Genomic DNA, 24,811 nt, shown 5'->3' on the forward strand with positions numbered 1-24,811 from the left:
CTTTGGCTGTATGTTTGGGGTCGTTGTCCAGCTGCAGAATAAATTTGGGACCAACCATACGCTTCCCTGATGGTATTGCATGATGGATAAGTATCTGCCTGTATTTCTCAGCATTGAGAACACCATTAATCCTGACCAAATCTCCAACTCCATTTGCAGAAATGCTGCCCCAAACGTTCAAGGAACCTCCACCATGCTTCACTGTTGCCTGCAGGACACTCATTATTGTACCACTCTTCAGCCCTTCGATAAACTGCCTTCTGCTACAGCCAAATATTTCAAATTTTGACTCATCAGTCCAGAGCACCTGCTGCCATTTTTCTGCACCCCAGTTCCTAGCTTGGCCTTGTTTCCACGTCAGAGGTATGGCTTTTTGGCTGCAACACTTCCATGAAGACCACTTCTGGCCAGACTTCTCCAGACAGTAGATGGGTGTTCCTGGGTCCCACTGGTTTCTGCCAGTTCTGAGCTGATGGCACTGTTGGACATCTTCTGATTTCAAAGGGTAATAAGCTTGATGTGTCTTTCATCTGCTGCACTAAGTTTCCTTGGCCGACCACTGCGTCTACGATCCTCAACGTTGCCCGTTTCTTTGTGCTTCTTCAAAAGAGCTTGAACAGCACATCTTGAAACCCCAGTCTGCTTTGAAATCTTTGTTTGGGAGAGACCTTGCTGATGCAGTATAACTACCTTGTGTTTTCTTGCTGTGCTCAATCTTGCCATGACATGAAACTGTCTTCCACAACCTCACCTTGGTAGCAGAGTTTGGCTGTTCCTCACCTAGTTTTAAGCCTCCTACACAGCTGTTTATGTTTCAGTTAATGACTGTGTTTCAACCTACGTGTGACATTGATGATCATTAGCACCGGTTTGGTATAATTGGTTGATCACACACCTGACTATAATCCTACAAAATCCCTGAGTTTGTGCAAGTGTACCAATAAAAATTGATGCTGGTTTGAAGGCAAAAGGTAGTAACACCAAATATTGACTTGATTTAGATTTTTCTTTTGTTCGCTCACTTTGCATTTTATAAACTGATAAAAATAAATAATTATTTATATTTCTGAAAGCATTCTTTGTTTACAGCATTTTTTCACACCTGCCTGAAACTTTTGCACAGTACTGTATATATACATATATGTACACACACACACCATATTATATATATATATATATATATATATATATATATATATATATATATATATATATATATATATATACATACACACATACACACACAGTGGTGTTAAAAACTATTTGCCCCCTTCCTGATTTCTTATTCTTTTGCATGTTTGTCACACAAAATGTTTCTCATCATCAAACACATTTAACCATTAGTCAAATATAACACAAGTAAACACAAAATGCAGTTTTTAAATGATGGTTTTATTATTTAGGGAGAAAAAAAATCCAAACCTACATGAAAAAGTAATTGCCCCCTTGTTAAAAAATAACCTAACTGTGGTGTATCTCACCTGAGTTCAATTTCCGTAGCCACCCCCAGGCCTGATTACTGCCACACCTCTTTCAATCAAGAAATCACTTAAATAGAACCTGCCTGACACAGAGAAGTAGACCAAAAGCACCTCAAAAGCTAGACATCATGCCAAGATCCAAAGAAATTCAGGAACAAATGACAACAGAAGTAATTGAGATCTATCAGTCTGGTAAAGGTTATAAAGCCATTTCTAAAGCTTTGGGACTCCAGCGAACAACAGTGAGAGCCATTATCCACAAATGGCAAAAACATGGAACAGTGGTGAACCTTCCCAGGAGTGGCCGGCCGACCAAAATTACCCCAAGAGCGCAGAGACGACTCATCCGAGAGGTCACAAAAGACTCCAGGACAACGTCTAAAGAACCGCAGGCCTCACTTGCCTCAATTAAGGTCAGTGTTCACGACTCCACCATAAGAAAGAGACTGGGCAAAAACGGCCTGCATGGCAGATTTCCAAGATGCAAACCACTGTTAAGCAAAAAAAACATTAGGGCTCGTCTCAATTTTGCTAAGAAACATCTCAATGATTGCCAAGACTTTTGGGAAAATACCTTGTGGATTGATGAGACAAAAGTTGAACTTTTTGGAAGGCAAATGTCCTGTTACATCTGGCGTAAAAGGAACACAGTATTTCAGAAAAAGATCATACCAACAGTAAAATATGGTGGTGGTAGTGTGATGGTCTGGGGTTGTTTTGCTGCTTCAGGACCTGAAAGGCTTGCTGTGATAGATGGAACCATGAATTCTACTGTCTACCAAAAAATCCTGAAGGAGAATGTCCGGCCATCTGTTCGTCAACTCAAGCTGAAGCAATCTTGGGTGCTGCAACAGGACAATGACCCAAAACACGCCAGCAAATCCACCTCTGAATGGCTGAAGAAAAACAAAATGTAGACTTTGGAGTGGCCTAGTCAAAGTCCTGACCTGAATCCAATTGAGATGCTATGGCATGACCTTAAAAAGGCGGTTCATGCTAGAAACCCCTCAAATAAAGCTGAATTACAATAACTCTGCAAAGATGAGTGGGCCAAAATTCCTCCAGAGCGCTGTAAAAGACTCATTGCAAGTTATCGCAAACGCTTGATTGCAGTTATTGCTGCTAAGGGTGGCCCACCAAGTTATTAGGTTCTGGGAGCAATTACTTTTTCACACAGGGCCATGAAGGTTTGGATTTTTTTTTCTCCATAAATAATAAAAACCATCATTTAAAAGCTGCATTTTGTGTTTACTTGTGTTATATTTGACTAATGGTTAAATGTGTTTGATGATCAGAAACATTCATTTTGTGTGACAAACATGCAAAAGAATAAGAAATCAGGAAGGGGGCAAATAGTTTTTCACACCACTGTACATATATATATATATATATATATATATATATATATATATATATATATATATATATATATATATATATATATATATATACACATATATATATATATATATATATATATATATATATATATATATATATATATATATATATATATATATATATATATATATATACACACACACACACACACACACACACACATATACATATATACATTCAACAAAATGTTGAAAACATTCCTTGGATATTCTGGTTCATGTTGGCTTGATAGCAACATGCATTTCTTGCAGATTTTTCAGTTACACATTTATTCTGTGAATGTCCCGTACCACCACATCCCAAAGGTGCCCTAATTTAACTGAAATCTAAAGAGTGTGCATATCCCTGGAATACACTCAAATTATTATTATAATTCCCAAAAAGGACATAGCAATTAAAAACTGGGTCAGGGAAAACTTAGAATACAAAGAATTTAAAGTGTTACTTTAGTTACGATTTTTTGTTTTTACACATGCTTTTTTTATCTATTGCTTTTTAAGAAAACACTGAATGTAAGGGGCTATTTATATTGATTTGCATATTCAAATAGGCAATATTCTGAGAGGAGTTGAGGTGGGGCTGTATGCGCATGCATCTATAAAATTCACATTAATTGGGATTAATAAACAGGAAATGCATGTAAACTTGCTTATGCAGAAGTTTTATGTATCTGAATCTTTTTGTGCATGCGCACATTTCTAGTTTTGTCCGTATGCCATGTTTAATTGTGAATTCTATACACAGTGTTATACAGCCCCTGATCTGACTGGGATGTGGTGGAACAGAAGATTTGCATCAATGGATGTACAGCCAACAAATCTGCAGCAACTGCATGATGCTAATTTTTCAACATGGACCAAAATTCCCAAGGTATGCTTCCAGCATCTTGTTGAATTTATGCCAAGAAAAATTATGCTAGTTCTTAAGGCAAAAGGGGGTCCAACCAGGTACTATACTAGGAAGGTGTAGCTAATAAAGTGGCCAATGTGTGTATGTACTGAGTTTCAGCCACATGACAGGTTCTTTGGAGTGGTAAGATATGTGAATTAATAAGCAAGTACACCTACTGTAGGACAAAGTAGGCACTGCTCATTCTGCCATGCTTTAGTGGTACACCAGGCCTGTTAAGAAAGCAGATTCAACACGGATGTAGGCATCCAGCTGCACAAAACCCCCACCCCCAAACTAGGTGACTGAATTCCAGCCTGAACCAGAATCTCCATGGACTTCATCAAATAACAAAAGTGCAAATCAGACGTGACCTGACATCTCGCCAGAGGCCCCTCTGTAGATGTCTTGAGCCAGAAGGAGAAAAATGAACTGAAGCAAGGATAAAGACCTATATTTCAAGGAATGACAACTAAAATGGACAGAGAAACCCACCTATTAGAAGACACTGGTCTGGTAAAGTGAATGTGAGTTTAATCCAATCAGGACAATGTACTGTAAAATGATTTAGCTGTGCCAAGATAAAGTAGAACTTTAAATACCATTATATGTTATATGTTTGTCTGTGTCCAGTCTTATATGTTAACATAAATATGCAGTTACCACATTTCTATAATCCTTGCATTTATCAATACATTGTATTATTCTGTTTCTTAAAACAAGAGTGTTCAGTAACCTTGATATACTGTAAGTCTAAAGGTTGGAGACCCACCTCCTACAACAGAGAAATACAACATAAATAAAGTAGGAGCCATGCTGAATTATTTGATTAATTACCAGTATTGCGAAAGGCAAAACTGATAATTAAACAAACAGGTTAAAAATTTATTTTTCAAATCCTACATTATTATGACGTCCTCCTGGGTGGCTGTCTTATTTGATTATTAATCATCAAAAATCCTATACTACTAAAATGGTCAATGTGCATACATTGCCACTATCCAGTTTTTTGTTTAGGCACTCTGTCTAAAAGGAAGATTACTGTTGGAAATTTTTAAGTAAAATAAAAAGTGTGCAAGGCTGTCTATTTAAATTAAAGTATTTTACAATATAAAACAAATTCTGTGATATTTCACCACAGGCAATTACAATTCACATCAACAAATGCCACTGCATAAATAGCAATATTATACCAGAACAGAAAATTTTATAAGAGAACAAGCCATTCAGCCCAATAAAGCTGTCCATCCTATTCATCTAGATTGCTCAAAAAATATTAAGTTGAAATTTGAAGGTCCCTAAAGTCCTACTCACCACTACACTTCTTGATAATAAATTCCATGGGTGAAGACAGACCTTCTAACATATGTGCAAAATCTGGGTTAAACAGGTTTTCAATCACATCCCTGTGTCCTTGTTAAAGAATTTATTTTAAAGTAAAGGCTGGGGTCTACAGTACTAATTCTTTTCATAATTTTAACCATAAACACAATTTTAAATTTCTATTTCCTATGTGTAATACCTTACATTTACTTAAACTTCCAAAAATCTGCTAAAATCTGTTTGCTGTCCAAGGAATTTTGTAACAATTTAGTTGATTCTACATTATCTGCCCTTCCACCAAGTTTGGTATTATCTGCAAACTTGTACGTATGTACGTATATAAAGTAATCCCTCGCTATATCGCGCTTCGACTTTCGCGGCTTCACTCTATCGCAGATTTTAAATGTAAGCACATCTAAATATATATCACGGATTTTTAAGCTGGTTCGCTTTCTGGACAATGGGTCTTTTAATTTAGGTTACATGCTTCCTCAGTTTGATTGCCCAGTTGATTTCATACAAGGGACGCTATTGGCGGATGGCTTAGAAGCTACCCAATCAGAGCATGTATTACATATTAACTAAAATTCCTCAATGCTATAAGATATGCTTCCCGCATGGCGCTTGTTTTGTTTGCTTCTCTCTGTCTCTCTCACTCTCTCTGCCTGACGGAGGGGGTGTGAGCAGAGGGGGCTGTTTACACAGTGGCCGTTTGCCTAGAAGATAGGACACTCCTCTACAAAATGCCGCTTTATCACGGTGCTTCTGTATACTTAAAAGCACATATTGATTTTTTGATTGTTTGCTTTTCTTAGCGCTCTCTCTGACATTATCTGCTCTTCACGGTGCTCCTTTGAAGATAAGATATGTTTGCATTCTTTTAATTGTGAGAAAGAACCGCCATCTCTGTCTTGTAATGAAGCACAGTTTAAACGTTTGACTAAAGGGTGTTATTTCATGTCTACAGGACTCTAATAATGTTAACAGTGTGGGAGAGTTTATAAGGGCTTAAAATATATAAAAATAACCATACAAACATATGGTTTCTACTTCGCAGATTTTCACCTACTAAAGAATCCTACTTCGCGGAAATTCATTTATCGTGGCAGAGTCTGGAACGGATTAACCGTGATAAACGAGGGTTGACTGTACATACATACGTACATATTTCAGAGGACCCAGTACTGATCTCTGAGGGACACCACTTTTAAAATCACCTAATTCTGGAAAGTTCCCCCCATCATAACCTTCCTGTGTTTGAGCCAATTATTTATCCAGCTACAAACTGAGCCTTGAATTCCAACTTGTTTTAGTCTGATCACAAACCTTTCATGTGGCATTTTATCAAAATCTTCTGAAATAACATTATATGCACATCTCTTATCAATGGAATACACTTATTTTCATTGACAAAAAATGACTTGCTGGTAAATTAGTAAATATAATATCAAAGGTGACATTTTTATTGGATGTAATTTATAAAGGAATAGCTAAATGTTAAAATGAAGATGACTGTTTTAATATTCAAAACATAACACTAGTTAACCTATGTTTTATTGCTAATTTAAGGTAAAATCAGCAGCCTTTTTACTTATTACTACACAGGAGTAAAAAAACTTAGTTTATTTGATGTAAACTATAATTTTGTTGGGAAATGAAACAAACACTTCTACCACATCTGTTCATAAAGGTAACATTTTATCTCTTAGCTGTAAATATCCCTTATGCCTATATTACAACTGCAATGGGAAACGTAGATATACTGTATTATACAGAATATCACTACAAATTCTAGCAGATTATAGTTACTTTCATAGATAGTTGGATTTAAAATATTGCCTTCTAAGTTATTTACCACATAAATATTCTTATCAAGACTAGCATGTGACAGCAGCACTATTGATGGACTTAAGCGGCTGCCTGAATCAGTGTGTCTTCTGGGAAATTAAGTCTTGTATCCTATACAATTTAAGCTAATAATTTATAATTGTTAAAAATCCTAATTTAAATATACAGCATCAACTCAGAGACATCTGATTAAATACAAATTAATTTCTGGGAAAGGTGATTGTGTATCATATATATATATATATATATATATATATATATATATATATATATATATATATATATATATATATATACACACCTGAATATTGTGAACAAAAAGTTAATTTTTTCATAAAACAAATTTAATGTAATCCATTTTTTCAAAAACCATTAATATTTGTTCATATTACATTACATATTACAACAGAACTGCACCTGGATCAAACATACTTGCAATATTTTTACTTTTATTGCAGTTATAGTTACACCCTTACATAATTCCCTTATTATGTACTAGTTATAAGCCATACAAAAGTGAACTTTTAAACCATTTTGTCTATATGTATGATGTCTGCTGGGTAAAAATGTATTGTATATACACACTAATATTTCCATTAGAATATGTTTACATGAAAAACAACATTTTTCAAAAAAACAATGCAACATACTTGTGTTTTTTTTTTTTTTTAACTATATATACAATACTAGCAAAATACCACGCAGTGGAGAAGTAGTGTGTTAAAGAAGTTATGAAAAAGAAAAGGAAACATTTTAAAAATAACGTAACATGATTGTCAATGTAATTGTTTTGTCACTGTTATGAGTGTTGCTGTCATCAAAGATTTGATTATCATTATTTCTTTCAATCAGGTTCGTATTTGGAGGACGTGTTGTGTTCAAGTTACATTCCGTGTTTGTCAACTGTTGTAAAGATAACAGGTTTCATTCATCGAAGTGTTCACTACCCAAATCGGTACTCATGAATCTAAGATGTTTAACGGGCATTCCCAGTATTAACTTGTGGATTTGCCTGCGAATATTTAGCGGCAGCGTCTCTATGAACTTGTGGATTTGCCTGCGAGTATTTAGTGACAGCGTGTCTATTAACTTGTGGATTTTTCTTCGAGTATTTGGCGGCAGCGTCACAAAGCTGTTTCCGTCTAGCTGCATCAGAAAATATACCACGACATCTGACGCGCCTCCTTTTTACTGTTTTCTCACAGCTTGGATTGCTGCTGTCATAATCGGTTTGAGTTTCATGGCTTGTTTCAATTACGTTAGTATTTGCAAGACTTGTGTTGAAGTGACATTCGACATTTCTCAAGCGTTGTAAGCATACAACCGGCTTCATCAAAAACTTCACATCCAGCTTTTGAGACTTTAAACATTCATAAACATCAAAGTGTCCACTACTGAAAACTTCACCTGTGAATCTAAGATGTTTAAGAGGCATTGGTGGTTCTCTAAAGAGAAACACTTGAAAGCGACAACCGAGCAATTCAGCGGCAGCCATCAACTCACATGCAGAAGCATTGGTGAAGGGCTTAAGCATTTTACTCTTATAGTGCTCCTGTGTAGTATAATTATCTCCTGTTACCATCATCAGTCCACACCTTGAACCTGTCCCAGTCATTCAATACATAAGACACAATGTTCCTCCGGATACCAAGAGTGAGCCTGATATGGCCGTGCAATATGTAACAAAGAGAATGGAAAAGGCAGGCGGCATCTCCAGGCATGGAAACAACTCGGTAAGTGACAGTTCTTTGATCGATGGTGATCACCTCGATAGACATGTTAATGGGGGTACGGTTGGAACGGTAAAAGAAATGGGTACCTGAACAATGTAAACTATGTCTAAAATACCTACACAATAACTATATGCGTAATAAACGAACAATAAAACAGCGGAGAAGCCGTGGATTAAATAAAAAGGCTGCAGTTATCAGCACAATAAAACAGCGGAGAAGCCGTGGATTAAATAAAAAGGCTGCAGTTATCAGGAAGGAGACATGAATACTGTGGCGAAGCAAAGAAGGGAATGAAGGGACCGGAGTGACGGACGGCCTTATATGGGCAGGCAACCAATTACGTGGGAGGCGTGGGGATGGGGGACGCAATATAGGCAGGCAGCCAGCCAACTACGTGGGAAGCGTGGGGATGGTGGACGTAACGCCGCCTCACACGGCGACCGAGCTGCAGGCTATGGACGTATATATGTACGTAAGTAGGTTTCGGTTTTGACCATTACATGTAGAATTTCAAAATGAAACCTGCTTAACTTTTGTAAGTAACCCGTAAGGAATGAGCCTGCCAAATTTCAGCCTTCTACCTACACGGGAAGTTGGAGAATTAGTGATGAGTGAGTCAGTGAGGGCTTTGCCTTTTATTAGTATAGATACAGCACAACAAAGCCATGCTGCCTACATTTTATAAACTTATAAAGCTTTTTCACCACTAATAGTACTTATCAATGTACAAGATAAAAATATGGACTTTTTCTGACATTTTTTCCAAAGGACATTTATTGAAGATTTATGAAAGTACAGCTACATACCTGCTAAGTCTTGAGTTACGTGCAGGGGATTCTGCTCCTCTCAAAAGATGTCGAAAATACTAAAACCAAACAAAAAACAGCTAAAGAAGTGTCATTTTAGAATATTTATGCTTCTTAAAAATATTTTTTTGCCTTTCATATTGACAATGCCAGATTACGTCAACAGAATTTAAAAAAAAAGAAACTTTGTCAGTTTTCACTAGTTCAGTGTATACATTAGGCAGTGCTTCCCACTGTGACAGCAGGTTTTTTATCCAACCAGCTTCTGTTTTTTGTTGGACTCCTGGGCTAATTAAGTGAACTGTTATTTCCCAAGTTCTGTGTTTTGGGAAGAATACAGAAATGAGATACAACAAAGGGTAAAATTGCAAATATAATAAAATGAACAAAACAGAGTTAAGCATTTAAATCTATAACAAAAGTAGAAATATTTTATAAATGTAAAAATCATGCTGCTGTGCTTTTCTGAATGTAGAGTAGAGAAAAAAATACCAGCTAATTAAATGAGATCATTGTTATCACTGTTGTCACTGATTATGAATCTGTTTGGAACAAAAACCTGCAGCGACAATGGGTTCCCACAACCGAGTCGGTGAATCCGTGCATTAGGCAAACTAATTAAATTCTTTTCTTGATGTCTGACAGATGAAGTATTCCACTTTACAAACATATTTTGCATCCTAAAAGAAATCCACATATTTTAAGATTTCAAATTTATTATTATGATATAGTTGCTGTAAGCTGCCATTTTTACCAAAAGCATGTTATTAAAACTGGTATGAACTTTGTACAGGATGAGAATCCAGTGGTGTGCATATGCACAAAGGAAGGCATGCACACTTACATACAACAAGCCAGTTTAGAAAAAGCCAATAAACTGAATGTCAACATCTTTGTGATAGAAAACCGCAGAGGTGTGCAACACAAATGCTGGGTGAACATTCAAACTCCACACAGAGCTATCATAATGGTAATTGAACCCACACTCCAGGAGCTGTGAAGAAGAAATGTGGACCAATGCATTATTTCTTCATTTGACACTCACCCCAAGTCGTGGTAAAATGATTAAAATAAATATATGCACCAATATAATTTTTAACATAATTGATTAAAAATTGTAACAGCTTTCAGAACAGCTTTTGTGTGTGTTTTGAATTTGTAATACATTGATATTAATGATTACCTCATCACTGTGGCAAAACATTGGTGTGAATACATTTTCAAGCAGGGATAGAACATGTTCATAAGCTTCAAATAAACAACGCATAGTCTGAAGTTTTACAACACTGCAGTAGGGCCCTTCCGCAACTGAAAAGAAGTAAAACATTCAATTACCAGTCCAGTATCATATTACATTTTAAAAGAAAAAACACATAGTTTCTGCAGCTTTGTATATGAAGTCAACTGATCACCAAATGGTGGAGAGTTGATTCAGACAATCAACATATTAGCCTGACAAGCCTAGAAAACAACATAGACAGGCCAAGCTCCTGAGAATACCCAGTGGACATCCATGCTTCTACACCACTTCTCAAGACTTCAGGAGTTTAATAGTGGTTACTGCTGAAAGTACCTGTAGCCAGAAATGCTTGGTGCCTGCTATGGACTCAGTGGTCATTACCACACATAAGGAATCTGTCAAGTTAAAAAAAAAATCTTTCTATGCAATGTTAGCAAATGATTATAAAAGAGTGTTAGGGCCACAGAGGAAAAATAAATGAGTGACACACTGAAAAAAACAAGGTTTATTGCGTGATTAAAGTCAATATTTTATATTTATGATGATGTGTATTTTAAACAATTAGCTGTTTTTGAATTTCCAATGGGGGCAAAGTAATCCATAAGAAATATTCACAGGTAGTTAAAAAAGATATAAAGACAATGCTGTTCAGAAAAGCACTGTTAGTTATTGGGCTTTACAAATTGCGGGATCTGAGAAAGGCCACAGGTTTTAATATGAAAGGTACCTGTGGGCTAAAAAGGTAGAACATGTGGCAGTGGATGACGTTAAGACCCACTTGCAGAGGCAGTAAGGTTATACAGAATGAGTTTCATGTTGCTCTCAAAAAGGCTGTTGCAAACATTCAATGATTCTAAAAAGGTCACTTTTAGACTTGCAATAAAAACACTTCTGGTTTTAGGTACAACTGTGAAACAACACCACTGATACCAGTCTAGATGCTAATGTTACAGTTCCTAGTGTCCCTGTAAGAATTTTCTATGCTTTTTATATGTGGCAGCACAACTGCCACTGCCTCTCAACATTCTATATAGCGAGTTGAATGCCCAGTGACTTCTCGAAGAAACATTTTTCCCCCAATGTAAGTGCCATCATGGATGGACTGGCAGACGGAATGGGATGGACGGTAGATCCTTGCCGGGAGGCCATAACAGAATTAAAACATGGAAGGAGGCATAACCTAGCTGGGATGAGACTTGATTACTGTCCTAGTTAGGGTGAAGGTTTAATGGAGAGATTGGGGGAGGTTGTTTATTTAGACTGGAATTGTGTGTATTAGCAATGTGACAGAGATTTGAGGCTCAGTGGCGCTCCTTTGGGGTCACACCAACTATCTCCTATTCTCAGGCACCGTCTGTGTAGGTATCCCTGCCTGCTTCTCATGTAACATTAGAACAAGACCTATCACTACTTGGTGGTGTTCTTATTCTTGCACTATTATGTATGTACTCCAGCATACATAATGGTGTGATTTTTCCTCTGATCCCAATGGTACTGTTCAGGCATCCTCACTTGCTTACTGTTTCAATGTTATGTGAGTGGAAATGATGTTTGGTAAGCTATATGAAGGAAATAGTTGCCTATATTGATACTAACGCTTAAAAGGAGCATATCGAAGCATAAGGTGCTTCACAAAAGATTCAAAACAAAACAAAAACAAAACATTTGTGAGTCTTTTATAGAATGGGCTTTGAAGAAGAATGATTTTCAGAGTTTAGGATTTTCTTTTGACTGTAAAACTCAAACACAAAAAATGGGCAACGCCATGTTTTATAACATGAACATGATGATGTCACATGTGTCATACTGATGCACTCCAACACATTGTTAAACAATGGCAGAAAATAAACAAAAACGACATATTAATAAAACATAAAAGCAATAACAAAATCATGAAAAATACTGCTAGTTAGTCTTCATAGTATTAGTACAATTACACAAAATAATTCAAGCAAAATAAACTGTGTTGTCATAATTAGTAGAGAGATAAATATAAAAAAGGTGACAGTTTAACAAAGAACATTATCTGTCCTGACACCAGGGGCCTCATGCATAACGCTGTGCATAGAATTCACACTATAACACGGCGTTAGCACAAAAGTGGAAATGTGCTTACGCACACAAAAAAATCCAGACGCATAAATTTGTGCAAACGCCAACTTCCACGTTCTTACGCTACATAAATCCCGGTCAGAGTGAAAAGTAATGCACGTGCACGCGCCTGCTGTCCCGCCCTGTCTCCTTCCAGAATTATGCCTCTTTGAATATGCAAATCAATCTAAATAGCCCTTAAGCTCAGCGTTTTGTGAAAAGGCAATGGCAAAAGCACGGGGGGGAAATAGAAGAATTTAAGTGAATACCAAGTGGAGGCAAGAAAAACTTACTACTTGTTGGTTTAAACAGTGATATAAACAACAAAACAAAGTTGATCGAGCGACAGAGTGTCGGAGAAACTCCAAAGCTCAAGTTCACAAAGTTGCACAGTGCCCGAGAGTTGTCAGATATCAAAGTCACCGTAAAAAGGAGAGTTGTAGCCCATCGTCTGAGTGTAATATGAAAGCTTATTAGGGTAAAGAGGAAAAAAAAAATAGGCACACAGTGGGGAAAAAAACACAAAATGTTTAATCACGTAGTTTATTTTGTCATTAAAAGTAGAACATCATAAACTTCATCTTAAAATCGTTTAATTGACTAGTTTCTCAAATCCCATCATAACTAAAGTAGCACATTAAATGCTTCGTTTTGTATTTGATCTTCATTGAGCTCTGTGTGTGTGATTCACTATGTGCTTCCGGGCTTTCTCTTCCTCCAACAGGACACAGAATCCATTACATTCGTAATATTAAAGCTATACAGAGTACACAGCTATACAGAATACACAGTATACAGAGATGTATACTTGATATAATTTTCTTGATGATAGGAGTTAAAGCATGTTATTAAACATTGGAACACGGTGGCACAGTGATTGTGTGAACCTTCAATGAAATAATTTATTGCAGCAGTACTGTCTTTTTCAAACATACTAACCCCCAATTCCTGTCCTTACTTTTCTTTCTCCAAATACCCAATCGCCACACAATCAGCTCTGTAATAGACGTTAAGCCATCTGTAAGCTTAGAAAGCCGATTCTTCAAAACTTTTAAGGAATATTGAAATATCTTTGTAGTACATGTTTAATTATTCTGTCTTTCCAGTGTCACACCAGTCCCAGCAAGCACAGAGTGCGAGGCAGGAACAATCTGTGAACGGAGCGCCAGATCCTTGCTAGCGCAGTGACAGGGTATCCTCACCTGTTTAAATTATTAACAATATAGATTATTTAAATGAAGTTAAAGTTTCATCTGTATAATATAATAAACATATTTTGCTACATTTCATCTTAAAAATGATATTGTCATCATATGTAAATACGCACTTTATAAAGTGGCTCAGGTTGTGCGATATTATAACTGTAGTGGAAGTTTACAGTGAGGTGATCGTACTAATAAGTACAAACAGTTCTACAAGGAGCACTTGTTGGACTGATTTGAGTGTGTTTATAGTTCTTGGGATGAAACAGTTTCTGAACCGCGGGGACCCTACAGGAAAGGTTTTGAAGCGTTTGCCGTGTGAGAGCAGTTCAAATAGGAAGCATGACTGAGGTAGCATGTGCTTGATGCTGTATACTGTTAATTCTCCTTCCGATGAGCTTCTACAAGTGGTGCAGTGAGAGTAATATGGAAAAAGATGATCCGCTATGGCAACCCCTAACAGGTGCAGCTGAAAGAAGAAAAAGAAGGTGCAGTGAGAGTAACAACAATAAAGCAGTTATGGTATTTGGAATAGTTTGGCCATTCCGTGGACCATTATATTGCTACAGGTTAATTACAATCAGATGCTTTAAACTAATAAACAATATGCAGTTAATTTCACTGTATTTATAGAACCGAGTCAGGGATGTGGATCTAAAAAAGAACTGGAAACCACACTGGAACAGTAGCACTGCTTTGACGCTGGGTGTCGCCAGTCTGCAAAACCGAGCGCAGAACTTGCGACACCAGTGTATGAGCTACTGTGGAAATGTGCGTGGCTTTATGCCAAGTTTAGGTTTTATATATCGCGATTTGAACATGGAAACAGGCTTACGCAACATTTTTGTGTGTACGCACCGTGTATACATGAGGCCCCCAGATGTATACTGTATAAAATGCTGGAAATTTACTGGAATTAAAATACAAAGATGTCACTTCAAAATTCATGATTAATTGTCAAAAAAGCACACAATGAAATTTGAATATTTCAAAAGATCTAAAAATTGATTTTTTATGAAACAAAAAAGTAGAATATATTAATAAAAGCTAAAAAACAAACATGATTATAATTACTATTAACAAATGCACTTACTATTTCTTATTTCTTCCACAATGAAAGGATCAAAACGAATTTTGTCAATGCTCTCATCCAGACAGTATGTTGTATATATTTTTTTCACCTCCTCATGAAGATTCATCATTTCTGAATCTGTCAGCTCAGGACACAAAATCTTGTCATTGAATTCCTCTACAAGAAAAAATAATATGTTTTGTGCTGCTGTTTTACAGAGAAGAGATTGAACTGCAAATTTATAAAATCAATCAAACATTTATTAATTTTCCAAACCTCCTTATTCCAGTATATGCTAATAGAATGTCTCCAGGCAGCAATGGGGGCAAAACAAGAAATAACCCTAGATGGAGACCATTCGCTCTGGTGCTCACAATAACACGGAGCAATCATAGGGTCAACAATCAACCATATATGGTTAATTTTGGGATGTCTGAGGTGGCTAGATTACATAGTGAAAGCCCCCACAACTACTAGAAGAACAATTCTAACATCATTTTGGCTATGTCATTCTAAAAATAATTAATCAAACAAGTAAAACATCAGAAGTGCAATCAAAAAGCGAATATACTCGCACAACATCTTTGTTGGACTTTGTAAATAACAATAAAAATAAACTCACCAGATATTTATATGTACCAGCATAACTTATTTGATTTCAAACTGACAAGGCCAAAACTGAGCCAGTTAGTATCGGAATTATGAACCATGACCCTTTCAGACATTTTCTGTTTGTTTGCATAATTCATTTAAACCACTCCAGAATTGCAGGGAGCCAAACATGTGAAATTAGAAGCAAGGAAAAGCAGGAAGCAATTCTGGATGGAATAGCAAACCTTCTTGGGACACTCAACTTCTCTCTCTCACCCTAATTAAATTAATAATTAACCCAACATGCAGGATTTTAGAATGTGGAATGAAAAAGGAAAATTGAAACTAGAATTTTCACAGAAAATCCAATGAAAGACACTGAGAGAATATGCAAAACCCATAAGTAAGTAATAATTCAAAACTAAATTATACAGACTTGTAAAAGAGCATCTACCACTGTTGCAGTCAGTCATTACAACATTAATAAATAAGCTAAATGCACATATGCTTATTAACTAATTAAATTAGTTTTACAAATTCAGGTAACTTCTAATTAACTACCAAATTCTAAAGAATGATTTATGAATTACAATTTTTACAAACTGCATTTTCTGTGGAATGCAAGCCACAAATGACATGCAACACATTGTTTTTTACACAGAAATGGATCACAGAGTAAGGTGTATTTCACAGCAGAAGCATTTATTATGCAAAGCAATCAACAATATTAGCAGGAAAGGCAGTAGTAAACAGCAACTTAAGATTAACTGAAAATCAGTTTGTTTCAATTTAAGAAAACAAACATGGTGACATTTAGATTCCCAGTCTTGTCTTAGTTTTCCAAAAAAAAAATAGGAAGGCAAAAAGCATTTTTTTTTCAGATCAAAAGTAAATTTTTAATATTATAGAAGAGCTTCAGATCCTCCGTGACCCTGCTCAGGATGATGTGGGATAAAACTGATTCAAGTCTGGGAAGAAAATTCTAAACGATTTTTCCACCCTACCATTCACTTCACTTGCTAAAGAACATATGGAAAACATACCACTGGGAATCAAGTAGTATCTGCAAGAGGGAGAATTTGGAGATAACATTCCTGCCCAGTTTCAACAAGTTTTAAATAACAGTCAATGCTTGAAGCTGCATTTGGCAGTTGCTTTGAATTTGAAAATTTTAAAACCAGATTAAAGCATTGCATCTTCATAAAAAGTTAAACATAATACCGCTAGACAAAGTCTAGAGGTAGGGCTGCCAGATACATGAATGAGTAGCCAAAAAAGGACACAGAAAGCAAAAAAGGAAGACAAAGGAAGATGCATCGAAAGTTTAATTTAGGAGGTCTCCTAAGCAGTGCTACATCTTTTTTAGAATGTTAAGTTTTCTGTGCATAGAGGGCTGTTTCCCTTGAGTTCTGCTCACACTAATATACCTACATTGTATCAAAGAGACGGGTGGGAAGAATGGATCCCCTTTGGAATTCCAATCGCACTCATACACCCACATTTGATCAAAGAGAATAGGTCCAAACTGTGAGGTATCAGTATACAACCATTTATATCAAGATTCAAGCTGTTTAATCGAATAGTCCTGATTCGCCATGAAAAAGCCAGACATTTTCTAGATTTCCTATTTTCCTGCCGGACAGAGAGTCTTAACCCAAAAAGGAGCCTGACACTTGGCAACCTTATACAGAGAAAAGTAACTATGCTGATTCTGGGACTAAGAAGTATCAGCTATGAGGGTAGACTGAAGGAGTTAAACCTTTGAGATTAACAGGGTATATGACTGAAGTATTTAAAAGTATTGAAAGAATTAGTACAGCAGATCCCAGTAAATAAATTCTGGGGAACACGGAACATGGGGACACAGTTAGAGACTTGTTAAGGGCAGACTTCGCACAAACGTTAGAAAGTTTTTCTTCACGCAGAGAACCATAGATATATGGAATAAATTACCAGGTAGTGTGGCGGACAGTACGTCTTTAAGGATCTTTCAAATCTTGACTAGATGTTACTTTGGACAGTCTCAGTGAATAGGATGGATGAGTTTGTTGGGCTGAATAGCCTGTTCTTATCACAATATTTGTAATGTTCTTAAATTCTAAAAAAAATTCAAAGCATATTGAGATCTTACTTATTTCTGTCACATTTCTCTGAATGTTTGAAGTGAAAATACACAGGTAGAGAACGAAATGGACAGTCTGATGTCACAATGTCTGCAGCCTATAAATGAAGTATTAACAATTTATTTCTGAGTAAAATAATATGGCTTAAAGTAATTTATCTGTTGATTGTGTACAAAATACTTGAATATGATTGAACAGTGGTTGTATGGAGAAGGATAAGAGATCATGGCTTTTGAACAGTCCCAGTTGTGTTCATAAATGTATAGGATAACCTTACAGCTTACTGGAAAACTGTAGAACTACTTCTGTGGAATACACTTCGGCCTGCAAGACTCAGAGATAGTTAAAAAAAAATAAATAAATAAAATTATATTATTTATATTATATCTTTATAAACAAAGTGCTATCTGATGTGAAACTTTTTTTGCTGTGTATTCCCAACAGGCATTTTAGTGCTTACTAGCTGCTTGTAACTGCCGTAAACTGAGATTATCCTTGTTTAAAAGTGGTATGAACAATTTTATTGGTTTTTATATAGTATGCTTATAGATCAGTCTTCCTTGCACCTCAGCTGCAGATTTATATTCAGTATATGCCATAAAGGTGAACATGTAATAAGAAACCAACCAGTTGTCCTTGATCACTGAAACTTGTTTTAGTATAAAACACTGCAGTGTACATATACACTATATACCCTCACTCAAACATTGACTTGTCCTTGCAAATGCATGTGTGTTTGTGCTGTGAAAGAGTTAAATGCCCTCTCTTCTTACACCATCTATGCCTTTTCTGTGTTACAGCCTGTAAATTACAGCATTGCAGTGAAATAATGAATTGATCCCAGAAAAATGTAACAAAAGCAGAAAAGACATGATTAGTTATAAACTTATGAATTAAATCCTGGCTATGATGTTAAAGGAGATGTATTATACTAAGAATAGCTGTAAAATATGTGTACAATAGAGTGTATCTATGTTAATTTGTTCCAAAAACTGTTTTAATAATCTATATTTACTTTAACTGTTAAAACATTGTGATTAAGCAGTCCTTATATCTTTGTGTCAGCTGGAATAATAATAATGTTTGGATATGTGGTTTTCAGTACTAATTACGACTTAACATTTTTACTAAACTTAAATACAGGTGAATGCTTAGATTTTGTAACTATTATAACCTTTAGCATCATAACCTCAACCAACCCCTTTCTATGGCTGCTGCTCAGACCTGCACAGATTTTTAGCAGGTATTTTGGTCCATTCCACTTTGTAGACTTTTTTCAGATAATTTACATTTCTGGGATTTCTTGCATGAATATCTTGTTTAAGATCACAACAAAGCATTTTGATAGAGCTTAGATCAGACCTTTGACTTAGCCTTTCCAAAATGTAGAATTCCTTCTGTTTAAAAAACTTTATCTTTCATTTACTTCTGTGTTCGGTCTAATGTTGTACTGCATGACCCAGCTCTTCTAAACCTCAGATAATGGACAAATGCTATGATTTTCTCCTGTACAATTTCCTGTCACAACATGGATTTCTTTGACCCTAAAGGACAAAACACAAACTTAACTTATTCTGCTGAAAGCCATTTATGCCCTGACAGGAAAGCAGCCCTATAGTGCTTCCTCCACAACAAAGACAGGGTGACATTTTGATGATGGGAAGTAGTATTGTGCTTTCTGTAAACATAATTCTGTGTATATTTACCAAAAAGGCAAATTTTATCTTATCTGTCTATAAACATTCCCAGTAGTGTCTCCTTAAGTGCAATAGTAATGTGCATAGTAACATTTCATCAATACCATATACTTCAGTCTATTTATTATAATATATTCATAGACACAGATATTATAAAACACACATGACCTTTGTAAGTAATTAAAGATTGCCTTCGGTGTACTCAAGCAAGTAAATTGCAAGCTCCTATCATTAGTGCTTTACAGTTGCTTGTTTTAGAATCATGCCAACGTGAATGCTGAAAACCACATCTGTACTACTAAAAATGAAAAGCTATGGTCTAGCTGATGTTTGTTTCCAGCTAGGCCATATCTCTGGAATGCAGCTTCTAGGTCTCATGTGATAAAACCTATTAATCACAGGTAAATGGCATTCAGAGATGTCTCAGTATGGCACTATTCGCCCATCGGCTAGTTAACAGATCCATAAATCAATGACTGACAATCTTCATAGACAAAACTTTGCACAAGGTATCAACCAAAGAATTATGGTTTCATGATACCAAGAAAGCACCTGTAAATTGTTCATTCCTTCCTTTATAATCCATTTCAAGTGCTAGCTTTCCGCTCTGTTCCTGCTCTTGGTCTGCCTTTAATTTCTGATCTGCAGTAGGACCCTTACTGCCTTGGGTCTGGCCATAACAAATGGTATGTGACTCTTCTACTCCATAGGGCAACCTAATGCTGTGAAGCCTTGCTAAAGGACAGCACAATGCACAAGCAAGAAACCATATGTAAAGAAACACATTTATCTTGCTGTAAAAAGGAGTAGACTGATCATCAGCTACCCAGCAGAGTTTTAATCTAGTAGAAGAGGACTATTTATGTATGAAACATGGAGAGCCAAGAGAAAGGAAAGGATCTGGACAAAGAAATCCACAGCGCTGAACACCCTACCACATGTGACGGGGAAAACTCTCTATAGGTCCTGAAGAAACTGGGACAAATCGTCTCCAAACAGACAAGTACAGTTCACAATTTAAAGCTTCGATTCTCAGAGTATTGTAACTTTGTAGTTAGGGTAAAGCCAGTGTTGTGGTGTGAAATTTTGTATAGAAGTTGATAAATATTTTGTATGCCTTTATTTGTAACTTAGACAAACCAATGCAATATTAGTGTTGTATCATTGATAAGGAAAACAATGGTTTGATGTTTAAAAACCCCAACCAGTCTTTACTGAGAGAGGAATTTTATGACAGGGTTGGGGGAAGTGCCTAAAACCAGTCTGGCAAGTGATTCTCCGCAGGACTCTCTCGATAAACTTCCACAGGAAAGCCAAACTACCTAGCTGGCAAACATTAACTCAACAAATGCTTTTGGGGGCAGGTGTGAAAGGTACTATGTGCACCCACTGGTCTGGAGTATGGCTGTTTAGGATTGGTTTGAATCAGAGGCCATTCTGTAGCATGAAGTCCTAATGGTGTAAGAATTTGGACAAAGAATATATAAATTCAGATTTTTTACTCCTCCCTCTCTCTCACACCATCATGATGAAGGAGCATCTTATACACCATGAACTGAAATAAAACCACACCGTGAAGCACAACTCTGAAGCCATATTAAGAAACTGACTAAAAATGCTGCCTGAAACTACACATCAGCATTTATCAGGTTGTATGGTTGCCAATATTCAAATTTATTTTGCTTATTGTTATTATGTTATGAATATTATCAACAATACATTATTTAAGTTGTAATTTAAATCCTGTTTGTCATTTTACTCTATGTAATTGCCTTAGGTTATAGATGTAGAAGAGAAGGTAGGGAGAAGTTATAAAGTATAACGTATAATAAGATAAAGATTGATTCATCCAATCAGCTGAAAAACCAAAACACTTACAAGAACATTTAAAATTAGATACTGAAAGAATAATACTTCCTGTGCCCATTCATTAGATGAGAATTAAGGCAGCAGAATTGAGGGGTATTGTCCTTTTCTCTAGAGGGGGAAAAAAGGTCAAACCTGGCTAACTTAGATTTCCATCTTGTGTCTGCAAATACGTAAATATATCCATCTCCTATTACTCTTATGTTACACATAGACTATATCATTTAGTTTAATGAAGAAAGCATGCTTGGGTTTATCTGTTGAAAACATAGCCTATAACTATATTAAAACTACAAACAGAAAGTGAAAGCTGATTTGTGTAGTATTCTTTCATAAGCTGAACAGATATCTTCATAGTTCAGCTGCAGCATGAAACATCTCCCTCATGACTGTGCAGAGTAGATACCCAGAATGTTGATCCCTGAAATGAAGCATCACTGTTTCTAATGTTCCAAGAAGAGTTGTGAGGTAATGAATTTAAACTCTGGGAAAAATTGAACAAGTGTTTAACTGGGGTAAAAATTTGGAAGCTCCACTTTGACCAGGAGTCCCCATGAGTAGAACTTGCTTATGATTGGAAATGTGCGTAAGCAATTTCAAACACAAAAGAGGGGGTTTATAAAACATTTTGAATTTGGCATGAAAACTGTCTTAAAGTTATAGGTGCATTTTCTACGTTACTCAGGAACATGGCATATTTACAGTATATAGTGATTAGGTCATGAATATTGCAAAAAAAAGTGTGTAATCCAAATATTGTCATTGACAAGAGGTGATTAGGAGTGGCTAAAAGCATGTGCATGAGCACTTACCTTTAAGTGGATTTGAGATTTACAAAGGGTCTTGGTGTTGGACCATACATATGTACACTTTTTTGTGTATATGCTGTTCTTGCCTTTCTAGTAAAAGCAAAGCTTTACCATAGAATCTAAATAAATTTTTATACATGAGGCCCCTGGTGCCCAAATAATTATGCAATGGGAGTTTGCAAGTCCTCAACACCAAAGAAGTTCAAGGTCAAGTGTACAGTGGTGTAAAAAACTATTTGCCCCCTTCCTGATTTCTTATTCTTTTGCATGTTTGTCACACAAAATGTTTCTGATCATCAAACACATTTAACCATTAGTCAAATATAACACAAGTAAACACAAAATGCAGTTTTTAAATGATGGTTTTTATTATTTAGGGAGAAAAAAAAATCCAAACCTACATGGCCCTGTGTGAAAAAGTAATTGCCCCATGAACCTAATAACTGGTTGGGCCACCCTTAGCAGCAATAACTGCAATCAAGCGTTTGTGATAACTTGCAATGAGTCTTTTACAGCGCTCTGGAGGAATTTTGGCCCACTCATCTTTGCAGAAAGAGGGTTTTCTAGCATGAACGCGCTTTTTTAAGGTCATGCCATAGCATCTCAATTGGATTAAGGTCAGGACTTTGACTAGGCCACTCCAAAGTCTTCATTTTGTTTTACTTCAGCCATTCAGAGTTGGATTTGCTGGTGTGTTTTGGGTCATTGTCCTGTTGCAGCACCCAAGATCGCTTCAGCTTGAGTTGACGAACAGATGGCCGGACATTCTCCTTCAGAATTTTTTGGTAGACAGTAGAATTCATGGTTCCATCTATCACAGCAAGCCTTCCAGGTCCTGAAGCAGCAAAACAACCCCAGACCATCACACTACCACCGCCATATTTTACTCTTGGTATGGTCTTTTTCTGAAATGCTGTGTTCCTTTTACGCCAAATGTAACAGGACATTTGCCTTCCAAAAAGTTCAACTTTTGTCTCATCAATCCACAAGGTATTTTCCCAAAAGTCTTGGCAATCATTGAGATGTTTCTTAGCAAAATTGAGACGAGCCCTAATGTTCTTTTTGCTTAACAGTGGATTGCGTCTTGGAAATCTGCCATGCAGGCCGTTTTTGCCCAGTCTCTTTCTTATGGTGGAGTCGTGAACACTGACCTTAATTGAGGCAAGTGAGGCCTGCGGTTCTTTAGACGTTGTCCTGGGGTCTTTGTGACCTCTCGGATGAGTCGTCTCTGCGCTCTTGGGGTAATTTTGGTCGGCCGGCCACTCCTGGGAAGGTTCACCACTGTTCCATGTTTTTGTCATTTGTGGATAATGGCTCTCACTGTGGTTCGTTGGAGTCCCAAAGCTTTAGAAATGGCTTTATAACCTTTACCAGACTGATAGATCTCAATTACTTCTGCTCTCATTTGTTCCTGAATTTCTTTGGATCTTGGCATGATGTCTAGCTTTTGAGGTGCTTTTGGTCTACTTCTCTGTGTCAGGCAGCTCCTATTTAAGTGATTTCTTGATTGAAACAGGTGTGGCAGTAATCAGGCCTGGGGTGGCTACGGCAATTAAACTCAGGTGTGATACACCACAGTTAGGTTATTTTTTAACAAGGGGGCAATTACTTTTTACACAGGGCCATGTAGGTTTGGATTTTTTTTCTCCCTACATAATAAAAATCATCATTTAAAAACTGCATTTTGTGTTTACTTGATTTGACTAATAGTTACTTGATTTGACTAATGGTTAAATGTGTTTGATGATCAGAAATATTTTGTGTGACAAACATGCAAAAGAATAAGAAATCAGGAAGGGGGCAAATAGTTTTTCACACCACTGTAAGTGTCAATAATATGTGCAAAATACCTTTTAATGTTAAAAGTCTCAGAAGGACACATTAACCATGTCAAAATTAAACTAATTTGCTTTGAAAATGGTGAGAGTCAATAAAGAAAAAAAAAAAGCAAGAAAAACTGTTAACCATCTTCTATTGCTTTACAAGCATGACCCTGCTCACAAGTAGCGTATATGTTGTAAAGGCTGCTCTGAGAAACACTACAGAAAAGAAATGTTAAACCTATCCTATTCTGCACACCTGACCCATGTAAATACTAGGGCTAAATACATGGGATAAACTTCCTTCTTAAACCATGGACTGTGACCCATATTGGATCACGGACATGTCTATGATGGGTTGCCACATAACTGTGGTGTAAAATTAACCAAGTTTGCCCAAGCATGAATTATGCATTGAGTGATAAACCACCCACCATTTTGCATACTATTTGTGGCAGTGCAAAGCTGTACATGCATAACAGAAGCTTTCACTCCTATGGCGCTAAAATAGTAAGTACTACCACATTTCATCTTACAACCAGCAAAATAATCAAACTGAAAAGACTGACAGTAGAGGTAAGTATAAGAAGGGGGATAGAGGAGGAAATGACAGGCAGAAGAGTTAGTGAGATGAAGCAACTGTTGTGCTAGTTTGAAATGTCGAAATGAAAATAGCAGGTATGACACAACAATGTGACATTTTCTGGGTTTTGTGAGGGGCGAGTCAATGGAGTGAGCGTATATATAATGCAGAGGCAGTGTTTTATACTAAAAGAAGTTTCAGCGATCAAGGACATCTGGTTGGTTCCTTATTACATGT

The 24,811-nt window shown here is 36.5% G+C and overlaps 1 protein-coding gene across 2 annotated transcripts in view; it reads right to left on the reverse strand.

Moving 5' to 3' along the window:
- The window catches only part of snx14 (sorting nexin 14), a 217,900-nt gene that overhangs the window by 103,326 nt on the left and 89,763 nt on the right, over positions 1-24,811 (reverse strand). For both annotated transcript variants that reach the window (XM_039748070.1, XM_039748069.1), the window contains exons 13-15: positions 15,107-15,262; positions 10,664-10,788; positions 9,481-9,539 (exon numbers count right to left, since the gene is read on the reverse strand). In XM_039748070.1, coding sequence (XP_039604004.1) covers positions 9,481-9,539; positions 10,664-10,788; positions 15,107-15,262 — 340 coding nt within the window. The remainder of the gene's footprint in view (positions 1-9,480; positions 9,540-10,663; positions 10,789-15,106; positions 15,263-24,811) is intronic.

Source organism: Polypterus senegalus, chromosome 3, assembly GCF_016835505.1.
Source record: "Polypterus senegalus isolate Bchr_013 chromosome 3, ASM1683550v1, whole genome shotgun sequence".
NCBI classification, from domain to species: domain Eukaryota; kingdom Metazoa; phylum Chordata; class Cladistia; order Polypteriformes; family Polypteridae; genus Polypterus; species Polypterus senegalus.